This window comes from Epinephelus moara, chromosome 8 (genome assembly GCF_006386435.1).
Source record: "Epinephelus moara isolate mb chromosome 8, YSFRI_EMoa_1.0, whole genome shotgun sequence".
In the NCBI taxonomy this organism is placed as follows: domain Eukaryota; kingdom Metazoa; phylum Chordata; class Actinopteri; order Perciformes; family Serranidae; genus Epinephelus; species Epinephelus moara.
In genome coordinates, this window is record NC_065513.1 from 38,118,831 (window position 1) to 38,140,644 (window position 21,814).

The 21,814-nt window shown below is 42.5% G+C and overlaps 1 protein-coding gene across 2 annotated transcripts in view; it reads left to right on the top strand.

The window, feature by feature from the left end:
- The window catches only part of dapk1 (death-associated protein kinase 1), a 119,101-nt gene that overhangs the window by 73,496 nt on the left and 23,791 nt on the right, over nt 1–21,814 (top strand). For both annotated transcript variants that reach the window (XM_050051809.1, XM_050051810.1), the window contains exons 9-18: nt 505–550; nt 790–879; nt 3,549–3,641; nt 7,637–7,756; nt 10,443–10,541; nt 13,426–13,524; nt 14,596–14,694; nt 14,792–14,989; nt 15,328–15,525; nt 19,317–19,415. In XM_050051809.1, coding sequence (XP_049907766.1) covers nt 505–550; nt 790–879; nt 3,549–3,641; nt 7,637–7,756; nt 10,443–10,541; nt 13,426–13,524; nt 14,596–14,694; nt 14,792–14,989; nt 15,328–15,525; nt 19,317–19,415 — 1,141 coding nt within the window. The remainder of the gene's footprint in view (nt 1–504; nt 551–789; nt 880–3,548; nt 3,642–7,636; nt 7,757–10,442; nt 10,542–13,425; nt 13,525–14,595; nt 14,695–14,791; nt 14,990–15,327; nt 15,526–19,316; nt 19,416–21,814) is intronic.

A 21,814-nucleotide genomic window follows, 5' to 3' on the forward strand; every position in this document is an offset into this window, starting at 1 on the left:
CAAACTGACTCAGCAGCAACAACAGGTTAAAAAGACAAAGATAGTTAGAAGCTAAAGCCGAACTATAGGCTACAGATCACAGTGTAAAAGTGAACCACCACATCACTGCTGATCGCCACACAAGACAATGAATATAAAGGGAAGCTTTACTGATATTGAACCAGCTGTGTGGCATCGCAGTGCGTGCAGATGAACCGTGTCTGGCTCTGGCACCTGGACCTTAGCGAAGGGTCAGTTGGATCTTTTTATGTCACACATCACCCATGAATGAGGGCATATTTCCTGATCTTAAAAATAAAGCACATTGATGATGCCAATGACATCAGGTAAAATCATTGACGTTAATATATTGTTTGGATAGAAGTGAACTGTGTCTGTGGCCATAAATAGTCATTGCTTTGAGTGTTAAAATGCTGAATCACGCCAGAAAACACTGAACTCTTGAACTGCTAAATATTAAAAGACAATCCTTTTTTTATATTTAATATTTTTTTCTATCTGCAGAAAGAGAATGACGATTCAGGACAGCCTCCAGCACCCTTGGATCAAGGTTGGACTCTGCTTTTCTATAGCCGACTGATGTCATCTCTATTTAAAACATTCACAGTCCTGTAAAATATAAATTTATTATTTTGAGGTAGTAGTTGATGTTAGAAACAGCTTGGATTTATAAGCTGAATGTTGCCAAGCCTCAGCTGATTGATTCTGTACCAAAGTGATCTTGCCAAGAATATTTTAATAAGCCTTTTTTTTTTTTCTGTCAATGCATTTGTTGTGTTGTGAAATCAGCCAAAAGACACTCAACAAGCACTGAGCAGAAAGGAGTCAGCTGTCAATATGGAGAAGTTCAAGAAGTTTGCAGCTCGGAGAAAATGGAAAGTAAGTGCTTTTCTCTGATACTGTCCCTAAAGCATCACGAAAGACAAAAAACTTAGTAAGTCGTGACATCCCCAGAACACTGTACTTTGACAGCTTCTTGCCTCCTCAGACGTTCTTTGATGTCACCAAAATTGCTGCAGGCATCGCCATAACCATCAGATTTACCGCCAGTGCTGCTTTCGTGGTTGTCTCCTTGTCTGTTTTGGTTTGTCACAGCTGACCCAGTATCACATCTTAGCCTGACAGAAATGCAGGGAGTGTTTATCTGTGGTGGTTTGGCGGTCCTGTCATGCCATGCCTCTGTCTTCATGCTGGAGTCTGGCACACTGAAAGCTTCTGGCTTTGCAGTCACCTTGATTTGACTTTATCTACTCCTACATGCAAAACTGACACTAAAACATGACAAAGCAGAGACTTTAGTATATTTGTTGTTTGTTAAAGTGAGATTTAAGAGGTGTCAGGTTGATGGAATATCACACCATACTTTAATTAAAAAGATTTAATGAACAGAGCGAATAAAATCCAGCTGTCATGAAGGCCGCACTCTGTTGATTTGAAGTCGAAAAGGCTTCTCCTTTCTTGAACAGAGAAGCACTGACTGCAATGTGCTGTCAAAGCTAGGGTATGTAGAGTTAAAGGCAAACAAAAAATATCAGAATTTGAAAATACACCCTCCTCCTGCACCTCTACCCTCTCTGTCCTAAGCCCCTCCCACCGGATGACCAAAGGCATATGCATGTGCTTCCACGGTTTTCCCTGGGTTTTTTCGAGACCAAGGTGGCAAAGGCCTGTGGCGGGGGGCATCTTGACAGCTTAAATATGAAAGGAGGCCCCCACATGCTTGAGCTTTACACTGCTGACTTGTATAATCAGAACAGCCTTCTGTGATTATATTTACCCTTTACAGCAGGCATATCCTGACCGCTGAGAATATTACTGTCAGGTATTGTCCCCCCTCTAGGAGGCTGAAAATCACAGGACATGTCTGTTCTGATGATACAAGTCAGCGGTCCTGAAATGTGTGTTTCTCTCCTATAATACACATTCTACATCTCAGAGGCGACGTCCTTCCACATACGGGCTTCCTTCGCCTTTCAAGCGGGGCAGAGCTCTGTGGGAAACAGTAGGAGAGACACAGCCCAAGGGGGAACCGGGTTCTGACACAACACCGGAGGGAGAAGCAGGTCCGTGGAGCTGTGCACCTGCCTTGCCAGCAGCGCATTTGCTCATCCTCTTCTTGCCCTGCTTTCTTTCTGTTATCAGACCACAAATGAGACAAAGATTGGCTAGCTAGCCACCCCACCATCCCTCTGCCTCGCTCCCCACCACTGTGGAGCATTAGCTCAGCATCTTTGGTTGGCGGCTGCGACAGAAAGTTGGGACTGTGTCAGGGTTAGGGTTTTGCACTGGCTGGATTGAGGTTGCTGCAGCTGCCATCTAGGGGTCAATCTCTGGAGCTGCTTCCCCTGGTCTGTAGCGGTGGGGAGTGACGCAGAGGACACACTGTGATTCGAGGCTCTAGCTAATGTTCGCTACCAAAACATGAACCCGAAGCTGCAGCTGTGAGCAGCAGGCGAAACTCTTACAAACATTTTCTGTCCACCTCTGAAACACTTTGCTGATGTTGACACTTTGTTTGCTTTGTTTATTGTCACGCTCTCTTTTAGACACTTTATGATAAGTCTGTCTTCCTTTTTTTTGGGTTGCTTTGCAGTCGTTGCCAATGCTGGAATTGCAAATTACTCTGCTGGATTCTCCACCACTGAATCAGGCTTTCACCATAGGGACATGAACGTGCATTAGGAACGCCCTCTCTCTGACCTGTAATCAGCCAGTCTCCCATCCCGGCCTAGATTTTCTGAAAACAGAGCTAAGCGGAGGTGCAGAAGTTTAGTATTCTCTTACTCTACTTTAATTACAATATGCTCAAAGTTTATTATGGGATTTTTGCCCAAAGACGCCAAAATAAAACTGCCTTCCCCAGCTTTAAACTCATCTCTAAAATTAGTGAGAAAACACAGAGAGCCCTTGCGTAGCTTAATACCGTACAAGTCCCCAAAAAGGCACATAAACTGAGGGGAATGCACTTTAGATTGCCTGTGTATAAAACAAATAGAAGGAAGTTTGGTTTGATTTTAGGAGCCATTAGACTCCGGTGCAAGAGGTGGTGTGTTTACCTTGTGATAAATGTTTGAGCATTAATAATAATGTGTTGTTGCCCTGTCACAGACTGGTTTCTGGCATTAACACTTGTGTAGTTCAGCTCTTTTTTTACATTATCGTATCTTTTTTATGTGTGTAAGTGAATGTTTTGTTTGTGTTTGTGTTTGCAGACTCACTCGCCTCAAAGTGCTCAGTGAGGGCCAAATGAAACACTCTGAATTGAGTTATTTTAGATTTTGCACACTAACTCTGTACTGCACAACCTCAGCATCCAATTTACCAGTGCATAGCAGGCAAAAGTCCAGAGTCAAGTCGCCGAACAGTCTGAAGGACAATGGGTTATCAAAGGATGAATCACAATGAGTAAAGTTGATGTAAATGGAGCAGAAAATTGCTTTATGTCTGCACCTGCCCGCCCATTCACGGTCCCCTGAACACGACTTGACGTTAACCTGTTCTACTTGTACTCACTCATGAACCGCCGTTCTTCTTCTCCTCTTTTCCAGCAATCTGTCCGGCTGATCTCCTTATGCAACCGGCTGTCCCGTTCCTTCCTGTCCAGAAGCAACATAAGTGTGGCACGCAGTGATGACACGCTGGTAAGAGCCGCTTCTCTGTTGTCTCTGAACAATTACAAACAGGCATTAAAGCAGAGAGCAGGCAGGATTGTTAATCTTTACTACAGCAAATTCATTAAGTTGATTGGGTTTGCAGCTATTGACACCAACAACACTTTAAATTGCACTCGAGGAAAAACATCTACAACAGAAGAGCCATTACTTTTATCTCTGCAGTCTTGTCCTATCTTTAATATAAACCAAATCAACATAATTGACAGGAGACAGGCGGCTTAATGAGTTTCAGATTGCTTTTACTGAAGTGCATTTTCTTATTAGGACCCCAAGCTCTCAGTTACAGCTCTGGTATTTCTAGCTCGACAATCTCTCTGAGAATCTTGAGCTCCTACGTGTAATTGATCTGTTCCTCGTTTCCCACACAGTGCCACAGGTCAGGTGTTTGTAGAATTGTTGGAATTTCAGTGTGTGTGTGTGTGTGTAACCTTAAAACCAGATTGAGCTCACAGGAATGTGTGAAGGAAACTTGTGTGAATGTACAAGTCAGTTTGTTTGAGTTAGTACTCAAGCTTTTATGTTATGTATGTGTCTATGTGTTGATACTGTCCAGCCCGTGCGATGTAAACACTGCAGCCTCAGTGATAGGCTTAATCATTTACAAAGCGCTGCCAGCAGGCCAAGGCCAGGCCTGTTTCCTCATCAGAAGATTACGCAGCAACTTCCTCGTATCACAGGTGAGCTGGCAGGTAGAACGAAGCGCCCCCTGTAGTCTGGAAATGGAGCTGCAGCAACAGCACAAGCTCTCTAATAGATCGCTGTCTTTATTGGCTGAGCAGCTCCAGGGTTAAGTGCTTTACTTAAAGACTTAGAGATCTGTTTTAGTGCAGCGGCCCCTCTGTAAATTTTCAACTAAGAAGCTGTTTGTGTTAGAGGCTCTGTATCAGAGAGTGGGAGGAAGTGCACACATCAGAGAGCTGAGAAAGTGTTAGTAGTAGGACTGCGGCTAATGATTATTTTCATCATTCATTAATCTGCCAGTCATTTTTTTGGAATAATTGTTTAGTCTTTAAAATGAGCCGAAGTAGAGTAAGAAGTGGGTATTAAGTTTTATTTTCCTGATAACCTCAGTTTTCTCACCATAGACACACCTGGATGATTCAGTGATACTACGGGTTTTTTGTCACAGCCATCAAGTTTGATATTTCAGCTTTGAAACCATGTGTTTCCAGTCTGCTTGGCATGGAGGATGACTCTATAATACTACAATACTCACGAGTCTCGCAGCTGTTGCTATGGAGAAGAAGCCAATCAGAGATGTTGGCATTGTTTCGTTGCACAAAGGACTGTTGCTCGCCAATAGCAGAATGATTTTTTCTACTCTCGCATGATCGTGCATGTGACACAATCATTGTGTTTGTTCATCTCATGTTGCAAACTGCAGTTTGTATGTTGCCATTTAAAGCTGAAGAAATCTAGAATGGTTTATTGCTTTTCAGATGTGGCTTAAAGGTTCAATATGTGACATTCAGAAACAACTATTTGCTATGTGAACATACAGATGAGTGATAGCACCCTGAGCGAAGTCACGCTCTGTATGTGTGGGTTATAATCCGAGCTTCTCTGTTGTTTCTTGCGTAGGACTGTCTGACCACGTGTGCATGTTAGTGCTCATAGCTGTGGCTTTTTTATTGCAGCAGTTACCACTGATATTGGGACAGCGTCATTGCAGTAGCATGCACCCACCCTCCAGTTTCCCCCTGGTTAACACCGTTAGCTCTGTCAGCACTGTTGCAGTTGTTAAGTGCTGTTTATGGAGTTAGTACCATTTGCTGCTGGCTGCCAGCTCAGCCACTTCTATTGCTCCTTTTCGACAGTCATGGATTGGTTTGGAGCGTCAACCCGGCACAGCAGGGATTTGCATTTCCATTACAACAGGGCTACCTGCTTGCGTGTGTCTTAAACTGATGATGGCTTGTCTTGGGTGATGACGTTTAAAAGCAGCAGGCTCATCCATGAATAAAGTCCCCTGTTATTTTTACTGCATGTGTTTTTCCATCACACAGCAGGGCAGGTAAAAGAAGTTTACCTGCTGGAGGTGAGCTGCTTGCAGAGGTGCAGTAAGAGCCTGTTGTCTGCAGCTCTTCATCAACGTCTCACTGTGGCTGTTCCTGCTTTCACTTTCCTCCCTGCTGAATTATTAGACTTGACTTTATTGAAGGAAAGCCGCTAATAAAGTTCCACTAATTCAGTAATAACACATTTAATTTCCTATAGATTCTTCACAATAAAAGTCCACTGTTATTTTTTATGTATAAACTTTTATTGTGAAGCAGCAAAGAAGGAAATGTTGACTTTTCGAGCAGCAACTTGACACAACTTCTAACATGTCGAATAGCGAACATGACACAGTAAAATCAAGCAGATATCTAAAGTAAAAACAGGATGCAGGAGAGATACTAAACTCCAAACCACAGAGATTCAGTTAGAGGCTACAAAAGCACTGAGAGCTGAACACAGAGACTTTTAAAGACGCCTTTCTCTCTGGTCTCCTGCAGACAGAGGTGACAAGAGTCTCGCAACACACACGTGTGTTTGGGGGGGGAAACGGGGGTCATCGTTTGGCTGCAGTCGCAAGACATCACTGCTGTCCACTTGAGGGCGGGCAGCCAGACTTTTGGACCTACTCCAGAGTAGGTCCATCTCTGGCGCTGCTTGGTGTTGCACGGCATATCTAAACTGACAATGGAAACACAAATCGGTGCGGCATGACTTTACTCGGCATGGCCAAGAGTGACAATGGATAAAGGGCACATGTTAAATGTGTCCAGACAACTCAGACACTAGATAGTTGACACAGAGCCCCTTTAACTAATTCACACTGAAATGAAGCAAAACAAGTCGAGAGTTGAAACATTTTTCATCCATGACTTTAATGATTAATCAGTTATCACACTTTTCTGTCAGTCAACTAATCGTCTAATCTCTGCAACACAAATTAACAGTGAGAGAGACTCACAGAGAGGAGGGTGACTGTGGGTTAAGAGCGACATACTTTGGAGAAATAGCCTGCAGAGGTAACGGGCACATAAGGTTTAGTCACCTTTACAAAACACCTCAAAAATAACTTCTTGAGGGACAGAGGAGCATTACTCATTCCCGCTGCCTGCCCTATTTTTCTCAGTCTGTCTGCCGCTGAACTTTTAGTCATGCAGGACCACATCTTTGTTTCCCGGATACCAAAGTCCTTCCTTGTGTTTTAAAGCCGTTGTTGTTTTGTTTTTGTTGTGGAGACTGTTGTCCAGGACCAGATGTGTCACAAGGAGTCAAGATGGAGAGAAACAGATGCTTTGTGGATGTTGTCTTCTTTTGTTGGAAAGACTCTGAAGTGGAGGCCTACTCTGAAAATATTTCACATCAAAGAGAAATTAAGTAGATTGGTAAAACCTCTCCGTCCTGTGTCATGACTTGCAATTTTTCGAAGGTAAAAATCCCAAACAACTGAGCTGACAGCGAATCCCCAGCAGGCGGTTTGCTTCCCGTACGTGTTTGTGTTGTGTTTGCAGCCCCTCTGAGGTGGTTTAGTCATGGCTTCCCCAGCAGGGAGGTTATGTTGAGGAATGTAGCCGGAGTGTCACGCTTGGCAGAACAAACGCCACCTCAGCCTCCCCTCCTCTGCTCCCTCCTCCCCACCTCCCTGCCTCTTTCCTCCTCGTCTCTTTGTGCAGCAGAGCGTCACAGCTGATTTCTGTGCCGTCCAGCTGACTCTGGATGAAGGTTACTGGGTCAAATGTCAGCAATAGGAAGAAAAAAAAAAGTAATGATTTATGTTGAACCTGAACTGCAGACGCAAAAGAAAAGTCTATTTGTTTCTGCGTGTATTCATGCGTGAGGGTAAAGATGAAAGAGAGACTTAGCGGGGAGCATGTGATAGAAAGAATTCACAGGATTAATGTTCACAGGATTAGATCATCATCCCGTGAACAGTAGAAGAGTAATAACTATCTTTCCCACCCGTCTAGGACGAGGAAGACTCCTTTGTGATGAAGGCCATCATCCACGCCATAAACGACGACAACGTGCCAGGTCTGCAGCACCTGCTGGGCTCCTTGAACAGTTATGACGTCAACCAGCCAAACAAGGTGACCAACACAGACATATTGAACATATGTAGTATCAACCCTGTCTTTTGATAATGATTTATTATTTATGAGATATGTGAAATGTTTTCTGTGTTGTTTTTATAATAAATCCAAACTTATAACTGTCAGAAAATCAAACACAAAAAAAATGACAGCACTTATGTTAGCTGAAAGAATGCCATGTCTATAAAAGTTCGCCGTGCAGGTCACTTTCCCACAAACACAGACTTCAGTTCAGTTCAGTATCATCACTGAGGCAGCTGATTGGTCGGGTCTGGTTTTGTCAGTGTCCACATGTCTTTCCCTGGAGCCAGTCTGACGGCCTTTTTTAGGAACTGAATGGAAGTTTGTGATCACAAGATCATGCTTCATTTTAGGATGATGATTGAAGCAAAGACGAGGAGACGGAGTTTGTTTGATTTTTTTTTTTTTTTTTTTTTTTTTTTTTTTCAAGAGGGATAGTTTGGATTTTTTGAAGTGGGGTTTTATGAGGTACTTATCCATAGTCAGCATATTATCTTCAGTAGATGGTGGTCAATGCACCACCAGTTTAGAGAAGCAAGCAGGAGCACCACCACAGAAGCTAAGCAATGCATTGCTGTAGATGGGGGCAGCAAAATGTATCAAAGCCACCTAAAAAACAGGCCCACCTAAAAGGCCAATCTCAGTGTACGCTGTATCTAGAATACTTTCACCTTGCCATCAGACAGTTCTTTTTCGACAGGGAACTGGAACGTTATCTCAAAGCCACCAGACTCCATTGACAAAAACATCAATTTTACCTCACAGAACACGGGAGCTGACAGTCTACTGCTGCATCAGTTGATTAGTGTGTTTGTGTTACCATGTGACTTTGGTGTTTTAAATGGTCGGTTCAGATTCACCAAAGTCACACAATTACACAAACAAACTAACTGACTGATACAGTGGTAGACCGACAGCTCCCGTGTTCTGTGAGGTAAAATTAGTGTTTTTGTCAATGGAGTCTGGTGACTTCGAAGAGAACACATAAACGAATGTAACGGCTTTAGTTCCCCGTCTGAAAACGGCTGTCTGACGGCAAGTTAAGCAGTGTAAATTGTAAAAAACACACTTTATTTTCAAGTACAGTGAATTTCCAGCACAGAGCTTTTAATTTGAAGTGCTGTTTCCTGCTGTAGAGTGAGTGGCTAACGCACAGCCACTTGACAGAGACAGCAAATTAGCTCGACTACGTGGCCAAACTCAAGTATGACGCAGAATATATTACAGTGTGGACCTCGAACTAATGACTAAGGAGAAATCTGGACTGATTTTTTAAGTGGCTAAAATATATTTTGCTGCTGCCCGTGTCCACAGCAGTACATTCGTTAGCTTCCATAGTGGTACTCCTGTCTGCTTCTCCAAACTGGGGCCGTGGCAACTGCCATCTACTGTAGGTAATACACTGACTATAAGCAACTCAAAAAGCTCCACTTCAAAAAATCCAAACTATCCCTTCAAAGCCTCCGTCTAGTCAGAACAAAGATACTCCTATGATGTAATACTGGCATGCAGGAAAGTCACATACTTTCACAGTCGTTGTTGTTCGTATAACTCAAAAACTGTAGCTAAATCACAATTTTTTCACCTGAGCCAGTTGTGTTTTAGCAAGTTTTCCTCAGGGATAAGGAAGAAGTCATGAAGTTCAAACACTGTGTGAAAACAGGCAGGTAACAGATAAGCCTCTTCGTTACGACCATCATAAACAGAAGAGCTTTCTGCACATTAAAAGGAAAATTATCAGCCAGAAAGAACCAATTTGTCATCCTTAGTAATCTCAGACACTAATCTGTGTGGAAGACATTGAAATGGAAAACAGAAATTAATGTTTTGAGGTGGAGGACAGGTTGAAATAGTCCACAAAAAAAGAATTGTGCCTTCTTGAAGTGTAAAAATGTTAATGATAATTACAGACAGTTCAGGTGCGTCAGTTCCCACTTTATTAAGTTTTTATTTATGCGTATTTGTCGAAAGAAAAGAACATACAGAGATGATGCTGAGTTAGAAAGACCCACATTTGCAGACATTTAATGAGAGAGTGGGTTATGAATTGCAGTTTTGCATCCAGACTCAGCACCTCCCTCGTCATCATTCTGCTCACTGTTTCACTGGAGGAGAGATGCTGTTTGTTGACAGATGATGGGCGATGGGGGGACATGATGTTATTAAACTCAGCGAAGTGTAGAGGAAAATATGGAAACGGGTAGAAAAAGAGGAGTGGGAGCATAAGAAAATAGTGATGTGAGAAGGAGGAGGAGAATAACACTATAGTTAGTGACAGAGAGCTTGAGAGAGCTCTGTAAGGACCAGAGTTAGTGCTGGTAATTGCCAGATTTCTAACTCTGCTCTGTGTTTAAGCTCAGAGCAGAGTCATCTTTCTATTTTCTGCCATCCTTTCTCCTTCTTTTCTATTACCTCAGCTTGTATCTTCATCACTGTGCTGACACTTTAAGACACATACTGTCTAAAACCTGAGATACGTCCATGCAGATTCATCTCCTGAACTTTTTAAGAACCTGTGGGAGAAAATCAGCCTATTTCCAAATATTGTTAAGTTGTAATAGTTACATGCTGTCAGATTGAGGTTTTGTAGCACAAATTCAAGATACACAAACACATCATGGTCACTGAAAACTAAAAGTTACCCTGTGTGCCTACCTTGCAGCATGGGACTCCTCCCCTCCTGATTGCAGCCGGCTGTGGCAACATTCAGATCATCGAGGTGCTGATGAGGAAAGGTGCAGAGATCCAGGCCCATGACAAGGTAAACTCATCTGTTCGGTCTAATCAGTGTGGCTGTGACAGCCAGCTGTGGAGGTTAACAGACATGAATTAAAGGCGTCGGAGCTGCAGTAATGTGACAGACTGTCATTTGGATTATGACGGTGGCGATCCACGTTATAAATGTATCCATAAACTCATTGCACTCAGTACTGCACTGTAGAGACGAGCATTTGCTGCACACACATGTTTTAAGTAGTCTGATAATCATCTTTATAAAGACAGATACTTTATCCTTCAATTTATCCGTCTGTACCAACACAACAGCTTCAAAATATGAAAACTATAAGACAAATATAAAAAAATGATTTGCAAATATTAAAATAACTTTAAATATTGCTGTCACTGTTTTGGTTTAAGATCATGTGTTAGAAAATTAAAGCTGAGCAATGATTTGATATTATGGTCATTTGACTTTCAGTTGAATTCCATTGAGATATAATGAGCATGTACCAAAAGATTTTCAGTTTACTGTCGCAGACGACAAAGAGAAACAGCAAATATTCAAATCAAATGAAATATTTTTATTTTTCATTTATTTATTGTTTTATGTTTCTATTTATTATTATTTTAAGTATATTTTTGTTTATTTTATTTTATTTTTTGGCATTTTTATTTTAAAATGACAAACAACTTGCTGATTATTTAAATTATTGGCAATTAATTGTTTGTGGATCAACCGATCTTAGGAGCTCAAGTTATATCCATACAGTCTATGGCTGCAGTGCAGACCAGTTCAACCAACTTTATTGACTGAAAACCTGTCTTACTTTCTTGTATGTGATTTGCCACCATGACTATGTTTACATGCACAAAAATTCCGGTTTTTGCCCTTATTTCCGTAAAGACAATTTTCCTTTCCTTCTAGGTAAAATGAACATTCCTCTAATATTCCAGTTCATATGCAGCCATGCATACTCTGATCAACAAGTCATTCATCATGTCAAAATAAAGAAAATGGCTTTGGGTAGTGACCAAAAGATAGAGCTCAGCCTCAGATATCTGGAGGGAGCTCAGAGTAGAGCCGCTGCTCCGTCGCATCAAAAGGGCCTAGTTGAGTTGGTTGGCACGTCTAAACAGGGTGCCTCCTGGGCGCTTCCTGTTAGAGGTTTTCCAGGCACATCCAACTGGTAGGGATTACATATCTCATTTGGCCTTGGAGCGCCATGTGATCCCCAGGAGGAGCTGGAAAGTGTTGCTGGGGAGAGGGACGTCTAGAGCAGTGGTCCCAACTGGTCCAGCCACAGGGTCCAGATTTTTCCTTCGTCATTAGTTCAAGGTCCACACAGTTAAACACATTCAGTGTCATACTTGCGTTTACCCATGTCGTTGAGCTAGAGTGCAGAAACAGTGCTTCAAAATAAATGCTTTGTGTCAGAAATTCACTGCACATTTGCGAGTCACTTGTGGTCTGTTCAGAATGGACCTGCGACCCACTTTTGGATCACGACCCACCAGTTGAGAACCACTGATCTAGAGTACCTTGCTCAGCCTTGCTGCCTCTGCGACCTAGCCACAGATAAGCAGATGAAACTGGATGGATTGAGTGCTAGAGCTACTTGTGACATTTTGCTTCTTTACATCAAAATAGGACTTCAAAAGTTTTCTACCAGTGGCCGGCTTGTTTGACCGTGTGAACACAGCCTCCGCCTTAAATCCCTAAACCACATTCTTGAAAAGTTTGACATTGCGATATTTGGACCATTTGATAGCCGAGTCTTTCACGATGTTTGAAAATAGGTGTGTTTTTACCTACAGCTAGGAATTTGGGCTTTTCTTTTGGGCATGTATCTTTACCCCACAGCCTTGCAGACTATGGGCTAGTTGGTTTTTGTGACCGCTAACAGGCAGGAGGCTGTGTGGAGCAAACTGCAGCAAAAAACCCAACTAAGATTCATTCAGTCATTTTCCGTGACAGCTTTCCTGTTAGGGATCGCGGGGGGACTGGAACCTATCCCAGCTGACACTGGGTGAGAGGCGGGGTTCACCCTGGACAGGTCACCAGACTATCACAGGGCTGACACACAGAGACAGACAACCATTCACACTCACATTCACACCTACGGACAATTTAGAGTCACCAATTAACCTGCATGTCTTTGGACTGTGGGAGGAAGCTGGAGTACCTGGAGAAAACCCTGACATGGGGAGAACATACAAACTCCGCACAGAGGGGCTCCCCCACCTCGGGTTTGAACGAGAAACCCTCTTGCTGTGAGGCAACAATGCTAACCACTATACAACCATGCCACCCCCTATGTCCAATGTCCAAATAGGTCCAAATAATGCTCCTAAAACTTGAATAATATAGGCATATCACATGTCAGAAAATGCGTCACTTAGTTTTATGTGAACCGTTTCAAATTTGGAATAATAGTGGGATATTAGTGTGCACGTAAACATCATCATTGTAATATTTTCTTGATACCTGATGGTGTGATATTGATTTTACAACGTCACCAAGCCCTGTGGAGAGAAGTATTTTTCTTTTGTGGTTTTGTTTTGAAAGGTAGCAACATGAGCATTTATAAAAGTAGAGTATACACCTGAGTACTTTGACCATAGTCCTCATTCAAGTTTGATCAATTCTCTCACTGAATCTCTTACACTTCTTTCCTGTTGTACATCTGGAAGCGTTTGGTGTTTTGTAAATCATTCAACAAGAAGCTGGCTAGTTCAGCTCTGGTGGTTTAACTGCGAGCACATCCTCAAAATAGTTTCAAGCTCTTTGTCAGAAAATGTTGTGTGCAGTATTTTAGGAGGATGTGTTCATATCATCGGGCTGCAGACACATTCCCAGGGAGCTTAATTTTCTAGTAAAGGTCAGGGATAAATCCTGGAATTTCTTTCTCTCTTGAAACCTTCAGAGTGGAGCCAACGCCATCTACTACGCAGCGAGACACGGCCACGTCGAGACCCTGAAATTCCTCCATGAAAAGAAATGCCCTCTGGATGTTCAAGATAAGGTGACTCAAGCGCCTCCTTTTCCTCCCAGCACACACACACACATGTGCAGAAACACACATAGTTACTACTACTCACCACACTCTGTTATCTCTTAGCAATTACTCACACACTCCCACCCATCCAACCTCTTGAGGGGCATTACTTTGATTCTCCGAAAATGCCCACATACACACACACACACACACACACACATTCGCCACAGTAAGCACCTGGGGAGAAACCAGTTACTCTGGCATTTTATCAGCTTATTTGCTGTTGCTATAGAAACAGGTCTTGCTGAGAACGATGGGTTTTGTGTGTGTGTGTGTGTGTGTTTGCTTTTGATGCTGGTGTAGCCTCCATCACAGAGCAGGCTCGGGCAGACGAAATCCCAAAAGCATTTTCTCCAATCTCTTCAATCATTCTACCCGCCGGTGGTGTCCTCTTCTGTCAGAGCAACATTAAAGTTTCATCTTACTTTATTACTCTATAACCCTGAAATCACAAGCTGAGGTGTCAGAGCGGAACCAGATAATTGTCATATGAGAAAGGGAAAGACCTTTCAACACCTTTTTTAACAGCCTCTCCTATCTGCTGTGCTTTTACGTAATCCCCCTAATTAATTAGATCTGTAAAGTTTCTCCAACATCAGTTCGATGCTATTTTGAGCGGTTCACTTTCCCACCTACAAGCTAACACAGCGCCTTGGGTGTTGTTTCACATAAGCAGCTTCCCTGCTAACGAGCTTCCCCTCTGACTGGCAGCCATAAAGTTAAAGCTGATGGATCGATTGCTAACGAGTCCAATGTCTGCACACACAGGACAGTAAAAATCTGAATGCCTTGTTTGAGTGGAGGTTTTGGGGAAAGTGGCTGTCTCAGCGGAAACGGCATGACTGAACAGCATGATGTTATGGATGACTGCAACATCCTTGGACGTCACTGCCTCAAAATAGTTCTCAGTTATGGAAGTGATTATCGTAAAAACTGTAAAGACATCCTATTATTTCAGTTGTGGTTGACGTAAGCTCCTTGATGGATACTTTTATTGCTGATGATTTGTTAATGTTGAGTCTTTGTTGTGGCCTCTAGTCTGGGGAAACTGCTCTTCATGTGGCGGCTCGCTATGGCAACGTGGATGTGGTGAGCTACCTGTGCAGCATCCGAGCCAACCCAGACCTGGCTGACAGGGTAAGCACATGCAAACATTCACATACAGCAAAATGTTCTCGTGTTTTTAGAGGTCCAAAGGTTTTTATTCTTTTGCATTCTACATCTCCATCTCCAGGAGCAGGAGACCCCGCTGCATTGCGCTGCATGGCATGGATACTCGCCAGTAGCCAGAGCGCTCTGCCAGGCTGGCTGCCACGTGGACGCAAAGAACCGTGAGGGGGAGAGTCCGCTGCTGACGGCATCTGCTCGAGGCTTTGTGGACATTGTGGAGTGCCTGGTGGAGCACAAGGCCGATGTGGAGGCGACTGACAAGGTGATCAGACCTGAACACTTCAGCTCAGTCGCACTTTTGTTTGCATAATATCATTTTCGTCTGACTCTTAACTTTTCAAAAGAATATACAGGTTTTTAATGACAAAGCAAGCTCCTGTGTGCCATCTAAAGCACCCAAATCTGTATTTTAAAACACCATACATGGAATAATCCTTCAGATTAAATGTCAGTCTCTCGTGATGCACCTTAAACAAAACCAATAAAAGAGTAAGCGCACTTACCCTGCTGTTAGCAACATACAATAATGTGAGATTAGAGGATTTACATTGTGTGTGTGTGTCTGTGTCTGTGTCTGTGTGTGTGTGTGTCGCTCTCCAGGACGGCCACACAGCCCTTCACCTGGCTGTGCGGAGGTGTCAGATTGAAGTGGTCCGCTGCCTCCTCAGACACCACTGCCACCTGGACCAGCAGGATCGCCATGGCAACACACCGCTGCACATTGCCTGTAAGGACGGAAACCTGCCCGTCGTCACAGCAATCTGTAATGCAAAGGCCAGCCTGGACCTCCCCAACAAGGTAAGCAAACCACTGCCCACCGCACCAATTAGGCTTCCAGAACTGTCACACAGTTCAATCAAACAAAAATGCCTCATGGAACCACTTCAGTCAGAGGACACTGGCCCGATCTGGCTTGATCAGAAGGAATTTTCAGTAGGGTTGAGATATTAATTTAATTATTAAATGATATATTTTGGTGGTTTGAGTTGAAGGTGTGAGAAAGAATAGTATCAGTAACATTGTTAACACTGTGCTACATTACAGAGAAATACAAAACCGTACTAATGAACCTTCATTAATATAGGCCTATATTTTATCTACAAGTGCACGTCACACACTGAGCGAGCCGCCTGTTAATGACGCTGTGGGCTAATGGGCATGTAGCTACTTCCATGTTTCAGATGATACGTCATGTTTGTAGTCGACCAATGAAGATGAGTTTACATATCACCTTGGGTTCGTCCTTCACCTTCTCAAAATGATCCCACACTTTGGATTTCCTGCCCGACATGTTATTAACTAGCCTGTGGAATAACTGCAGGTACCAGCCCTGGATTGAACCTGACCCACTTCCTGTGTTGTTCCTTTCAAAATAAATTCCCACATGGTCCGGTCATATAGGTTTTGATTTATTTTGACAAGGCACAGCTCCTAATAGATTTTTTTTTCTTTCTGCGACTAAGCGACCAATGAAATCTTGCCGACTAATGACCTTTCTGGTTGACTAACGTTTAGTCGACTTTTAGGGGGCCGCCCTCGTGTAAACAGTGAAGTTCAAATCTCTAATCAGAATGATTTCAGTCGGGTTAAAGAAATACTGTCCATGTAACCATAGCTAGTGTTGGACCTCACTAATGCTCTTGTGTATGAATGGTAGAGAACATCTGGTGGAAAGCCTTCCCAAAAACGTGGAGGCTGTTACAGCTGCAGATTAATGTCCATGGTTCAGGAATGAGATGTTTTAACAGTCACACATGGCTTCAATGTCCACAGACTTTTGACCAGGTTGTGTTAGCTGTTCCATCCAGGCTAAACTAGAGCTGATCACAGGCCAAACAGAGGGATAAATAAACATAGAGGGCAAACATATTAAAGGGATTAAAGGGATTTCTCTAAGTGTAAATACATGCAGCCTTAGGATTTTTGCTGTGTGATCCAATCTAATCTTGACTGGGCTCATTAATCTGGCATTCAGTATATTACTGGTAAAAATATTTAATCCACATCTATTGATAGTGGTAGTAATTGAAATTCAGGACTCATTTGAGCTGACGTTGAAAATCTGAGAGCATTTTTTGGCCTGAAAAGAGTCTTTATTCTGGTATCTGCTCACTAAGCAGCTTTTTGTTTCTTATTTGGGTGAACTGGTCCTTTAAGGGAGCTCTCACATGCCAGGTTGATCTCATCTTGCTTTGCCTCTCTGCCAGGCACGACTTCCCACACATGTTCCTGCCTTTTCACTTTCTATTTTGACGCCATCCATTTTAATGTATTCTGCAATGGGATTGCTTCTCTCCGACGCTGGAAACATTTTTTCCCAGGGTAGTTCAGGGAAGTGATGTGTATCAGGAGAAGACAGCGCTGCCGGAGATGTTTTGATTTATTCATTATTTTCAGTTTCTGCTTGTTTTTTTGTTTTTGTTTTTTTGTTTGTTTGTTTTTTTTAAAGCTTATCTAAAGCAGCATATCACACGTTGCTGAGTCTGTGCCTGGATTTGTGTTCGCTGTCAGCTGCAGACACTGGGGAGAAAAATGAGGAGGATGGAATTGAAAACGTCTCCAGTTCTGTTTACAGCAGAATGAAACAGGATGAATGCCTCCTTGTTGTTTCAAGTTGTGACAAAAGGGAATTGATTGAAATGCTGCTTTCAAACAAGTTCATTTTGTAGTGGGTATTGATATTTCCAAAGCTTGTCTTTTATTTTCAGGCACAGAAAACTTTTGCAGGAGTATTTGGGGTTTACTGTAGGTACTGTGGTGAAAAGCAGTGATGGTTAGAGATTATCACCGTCATTATGGTAACTACAGAGGGAGCTGTAAACACAACATGGTGCTCCTGCTTTGATTACCAGTTTTATTTTTCTAAACCCCACCCGAGCTCCTTTTCTACCAGTCATACAGAGGCAGGGCAACCAAGGCAGGACCTGCAACGACCATGTGGGTGCTGAGTTGAATTGGTAGGAGGTCCTGGGGCAGACCCAGAACACGCTGGAGGAATTACATATCTGTTCCGGCCTGGGAACGCCTCGGGTCCCCCAGGAGGAGCTGGAGAGCTTGCAATCGAACCTGCAGCCGCTGTGGCAAGGATGTCACCTTTGTACACGTAGTGCCTGCTCAACCCACTGAGCACTGGGCACCCATTACAATACTGTTTTGATATATTTGACCACTATAATTGTCCATTTAACTGTTTCTGTTGCTGTTGTCCACATCACAGTGGCAGCAGGTTACATAAAGCTATGCTCTTATTTCATATCTGTCCTGCAGATATTCACTTCGCCTCCCAGACAAATTTAAGCAAGCATTTCCTGTTTAGCCGCAGCCAGTCACCTTCATATAATTTTTCATGTAGCAGATGTTCACACTCAGCCACTTGGAACACATCAAGTTGTTTTTCTAGTCTGTTTTATGACCATGTTTAGTGTATTATCACTCTACCAGGTCTATAAACTGTAGCACCGCTCTCATACACTGTTTGTGATTGCTCTCAATATTTGTTCATACCCTCATCAGAGCCTTGATAACACATCCTTTTACGGGCAGTTTCATTGATCAAAATTGATCAAACATGAACACATCTGTCAGGGAGTGGGAGGGGTACTGTCTGCGAAGCAAAAGAACCAAGAGCTGGGGCGACCACTAGCTCACCTGGTAGAGCAGGTGGCCCATATATAAAGGCTGTGTCCTTGTTGCAGCGGGCTCGATTCCAACCCACGGCCCTTTGCTGCATGTCAGTCCCCCTCACACCATAGCTGTCCTATGAAATAAAGGCAAAAACCAAGAGACGTTTCATGAGTTCGTCACCAACAGTGGGTGAACGATGAACTGGGTTTCTCATCTCTAGTGATGGCAGTAGCTGCAGGTTGTTTAAGCTGATGCTGTCTTTACATCAATAGGTTCTTTGCTGCTAGACAGCTTGCTTCTCCTGGCCTGCGTTTAGTTAACGCCATAATTTACTTTCGAAGCTCTCTTGTGTCACCATCTGACTCTGTCCGTCTTCTCTTCATGTTGCCCATGAGCCAGGCCCACATCATCGTAATATAACGTTACTTAGACAAGCTGCAGACAGAGAAAAGCAGGCAGGCAAGAACGCGAACAGGTGAGCGTCACATAGTGCCCCCGATGCCCCTTGGGTAATGCAGTCTATTTAGTGCTGTTATGATTCTCCCAGAGAACTTGATATGGAGAGGGCAGAACAAAGTACCAGCAGATTGTGAGTAATTTCAGTGCACAGGAAATAGTCACGATACAGCAAAGTACTCAAACTATAAACAGAGCTGTGTGTCCATGTTCAGGGCCAGATGCAAGCCGACATTATACTGCCCACGTCAACATAGTCACGTCCTTGAGGATCCTTTGTACGGACCTTTTACGGCCATGGGCAGATGACAAAATCCATGTGGATTCAGACAGTATAACCTGGCCTTTTGCAGCCATTTTGGAATATATCGTGCCTTAAAGGTGGACCAGACGTTCTTCGCCCAGCCAGTTCTCCTCCTGTGTGATCATTATCCTGTTATTTTCGGTTTTGATATGCTACGTGACCCCCAAAGATTTAAAAAACTGTATATTTTTCTGTCTTTCTCCAGTATGGCAGAACTCCCCTCCACCTGGCTGCCAACAACGGGAGCCTTGAGGTTGTCCGTCATCTCTGTCTGGCTGGAGCTAACATCGACGCTGTCACCAACGTAAGTCATCGCACAGCTTCTTTCTTTCACTGCTTCCTTCTACTGTAGTTTAAGGTGTCTTAATGCATCATGAGAAGAATTCATCTCAAGCACTGCAGGAAACTGTGAGAGCAATTCTTCAACATTTCAGTAAAATATTGCAGCATTTTGGCATTTGGATTGATTATATAGTGCAGACTGCTTCATATATGAACACTGCTGCTGTCAGTAGAGCTGAATGCATTAGTATGTAGAGAGGATTTACCACCATGACAGATTTTATCATATGTATTTCCCAACATCTCCTGCCTTGGCTGAGTGTAATGGATGAGCAACAGACATGACACAGCTCATATGAACACAAAAAACACGTCTGTCTCTATTTCTTCAGGTGATGACTTATTTGTCAGTGAGTTGTTAATTTCCTGCTTGAGCTGCAGAGCACGTCGCTGTTCACTTCTCGCCCTTAATAACAGTAGAAAAGCTGATGGCAGCTTTTTTTTTTTTTTTCTCAAGTCAAATTGGATTTAATCTGCAGGAATTCTTTATTAGCGCTGCCCTCCTGATACTGAGCTGCAGTGTCTGTCTTTTCTTCTCTGTCGGCCTCTGTGGGTTTAAAGCTTTAAAGTCTTAATGTGTTTCCTCCTTTATATTATTAAAATTGATTTAACCTCTTGAACCCTGGTACTCGCCTTAAATTTGCCTTTAAGTAGCTTCAAAGTTTTGACAAAGCAGTTCTTTCCTTACAGCACAGCGAGTGTCCGAAATATTCATATCCAAGATGTTATAAAGCTACACCATGACATCCTATAAAAAGAAATGTGTTTATTGTTTTATACACATTATTGTGTCACTCAGCCAAGCATATCTGGCATCTTTGGAAACTTTAGGATCTCAAAGCTGAACAGAGCTGAGATGAGTAACATGCAAATGTCAGTACAGTCTGGATTTATACATTAAAGGGGAAAAGAAAGCAGCCTAAAAATATTTAAGCTTAAAACATCTACAGTAAATGTTCAATTGTGAATTAAATACCCATAAAATCTGATTATGAAAAGAAAAAATTGGAGAGAAATTTGTTTATCAAGATAATAAATCGTAACTTAAAGCTGCAGTTTGGGACTTTTATGTGTAAATGAAGGTCTGTTATGTTCAAGCCCTCGCCAAACAAGTTCACACAATGCTGATTAAGTCTATTGCCACCAGGGAAAGCTTTCTATATTTTGTAGTATACTGGAGTTGTGGTGTCTGGCAGCTTTGCAGCACTGTCACACAGGAAGTGATGCGGTCAGAACAAAAGGGAGCGGAAAGAAGGGAACGACCATAGCGACAGAGCAGCAGCTAGGAGTATGGTGGAAGCTATGGCAGTAAGAAGCATTCAAGAGAACTTTTGGAGTGGATGGTCCAGATAAAAACTCAGCGTTCAGAGGAAGTCAAACGAAGAGTGGGGCAGGGAAGCTGCGGGTATACATCATAAGCAGACGTCGACTTTTTTTTATGTTACCAGTCTGACGACCAGAGGGTTAATTATCAATATAACAAAGTTATAGTAATAATATAATACTAGCATTTTTATTTGTATAGCACTTATGTAAACAAGGTTACAAGGGGCTTCACAAACTGCATGAAAATAAGACAATAATAACATTACAATAATTAAAAGATGTTCAAAGCTAAGAAAAAGGCAAAAACAGAAAAGGAAATAAAACGCAAACAGTTACAAATCACAAAACTTCAAATCAGACATTAAAGGGAAAGCACTGCAGGTTTAAATGTCGTATGATAAAAAAATACAGTTTTGTTTTCTGATTATTTCCGAATAATTTCCTAAGATGTTGCTTGAAAAATTTATATATAACTTGCCACAAACTGTAGGTCAAAGAAAAGAGTTTTGAGACAGTTATTTGAGTTTGGTTAAGTGTTTGTTGATTTCCAGAGGAATCTCCTTAAATGAACTGCCTGATTTAAGTGTAAGTGAATATGAATTTATTGTTCATTTATTTTTGTGGACTTTATTTTGCAGTTATGCAGAATTTTATGCAGTGTCACATTTTTACACATTCAACCTGCTGTGCGCTGATTAAAAGACTCTTCTAGTAATACATTTGAATAAATTAATGAGAGGTGTTGAGTCTTTTCCCCTCATGATTTGTACCAAATTACACAATTATTTCCAGAAAATAATGAGGCAGTGATTAAGGAATGGTGAACCTTGTAAACGAAAGCGTGACCAAAATTACAAACATATATTAGTCCATACCCATTATGTACAGCATACCATACCATGACTTGGTCATACCAAAAATTAGAAAAACAACAACATTGGTCCACAGGGGGAGCCACAGCGATCGGTCGCATTTTAGCCATTTTTAAGCATTTTTCTGTTGTTATAGCGCCACCCAGTTGCCAATTAGAGTTAA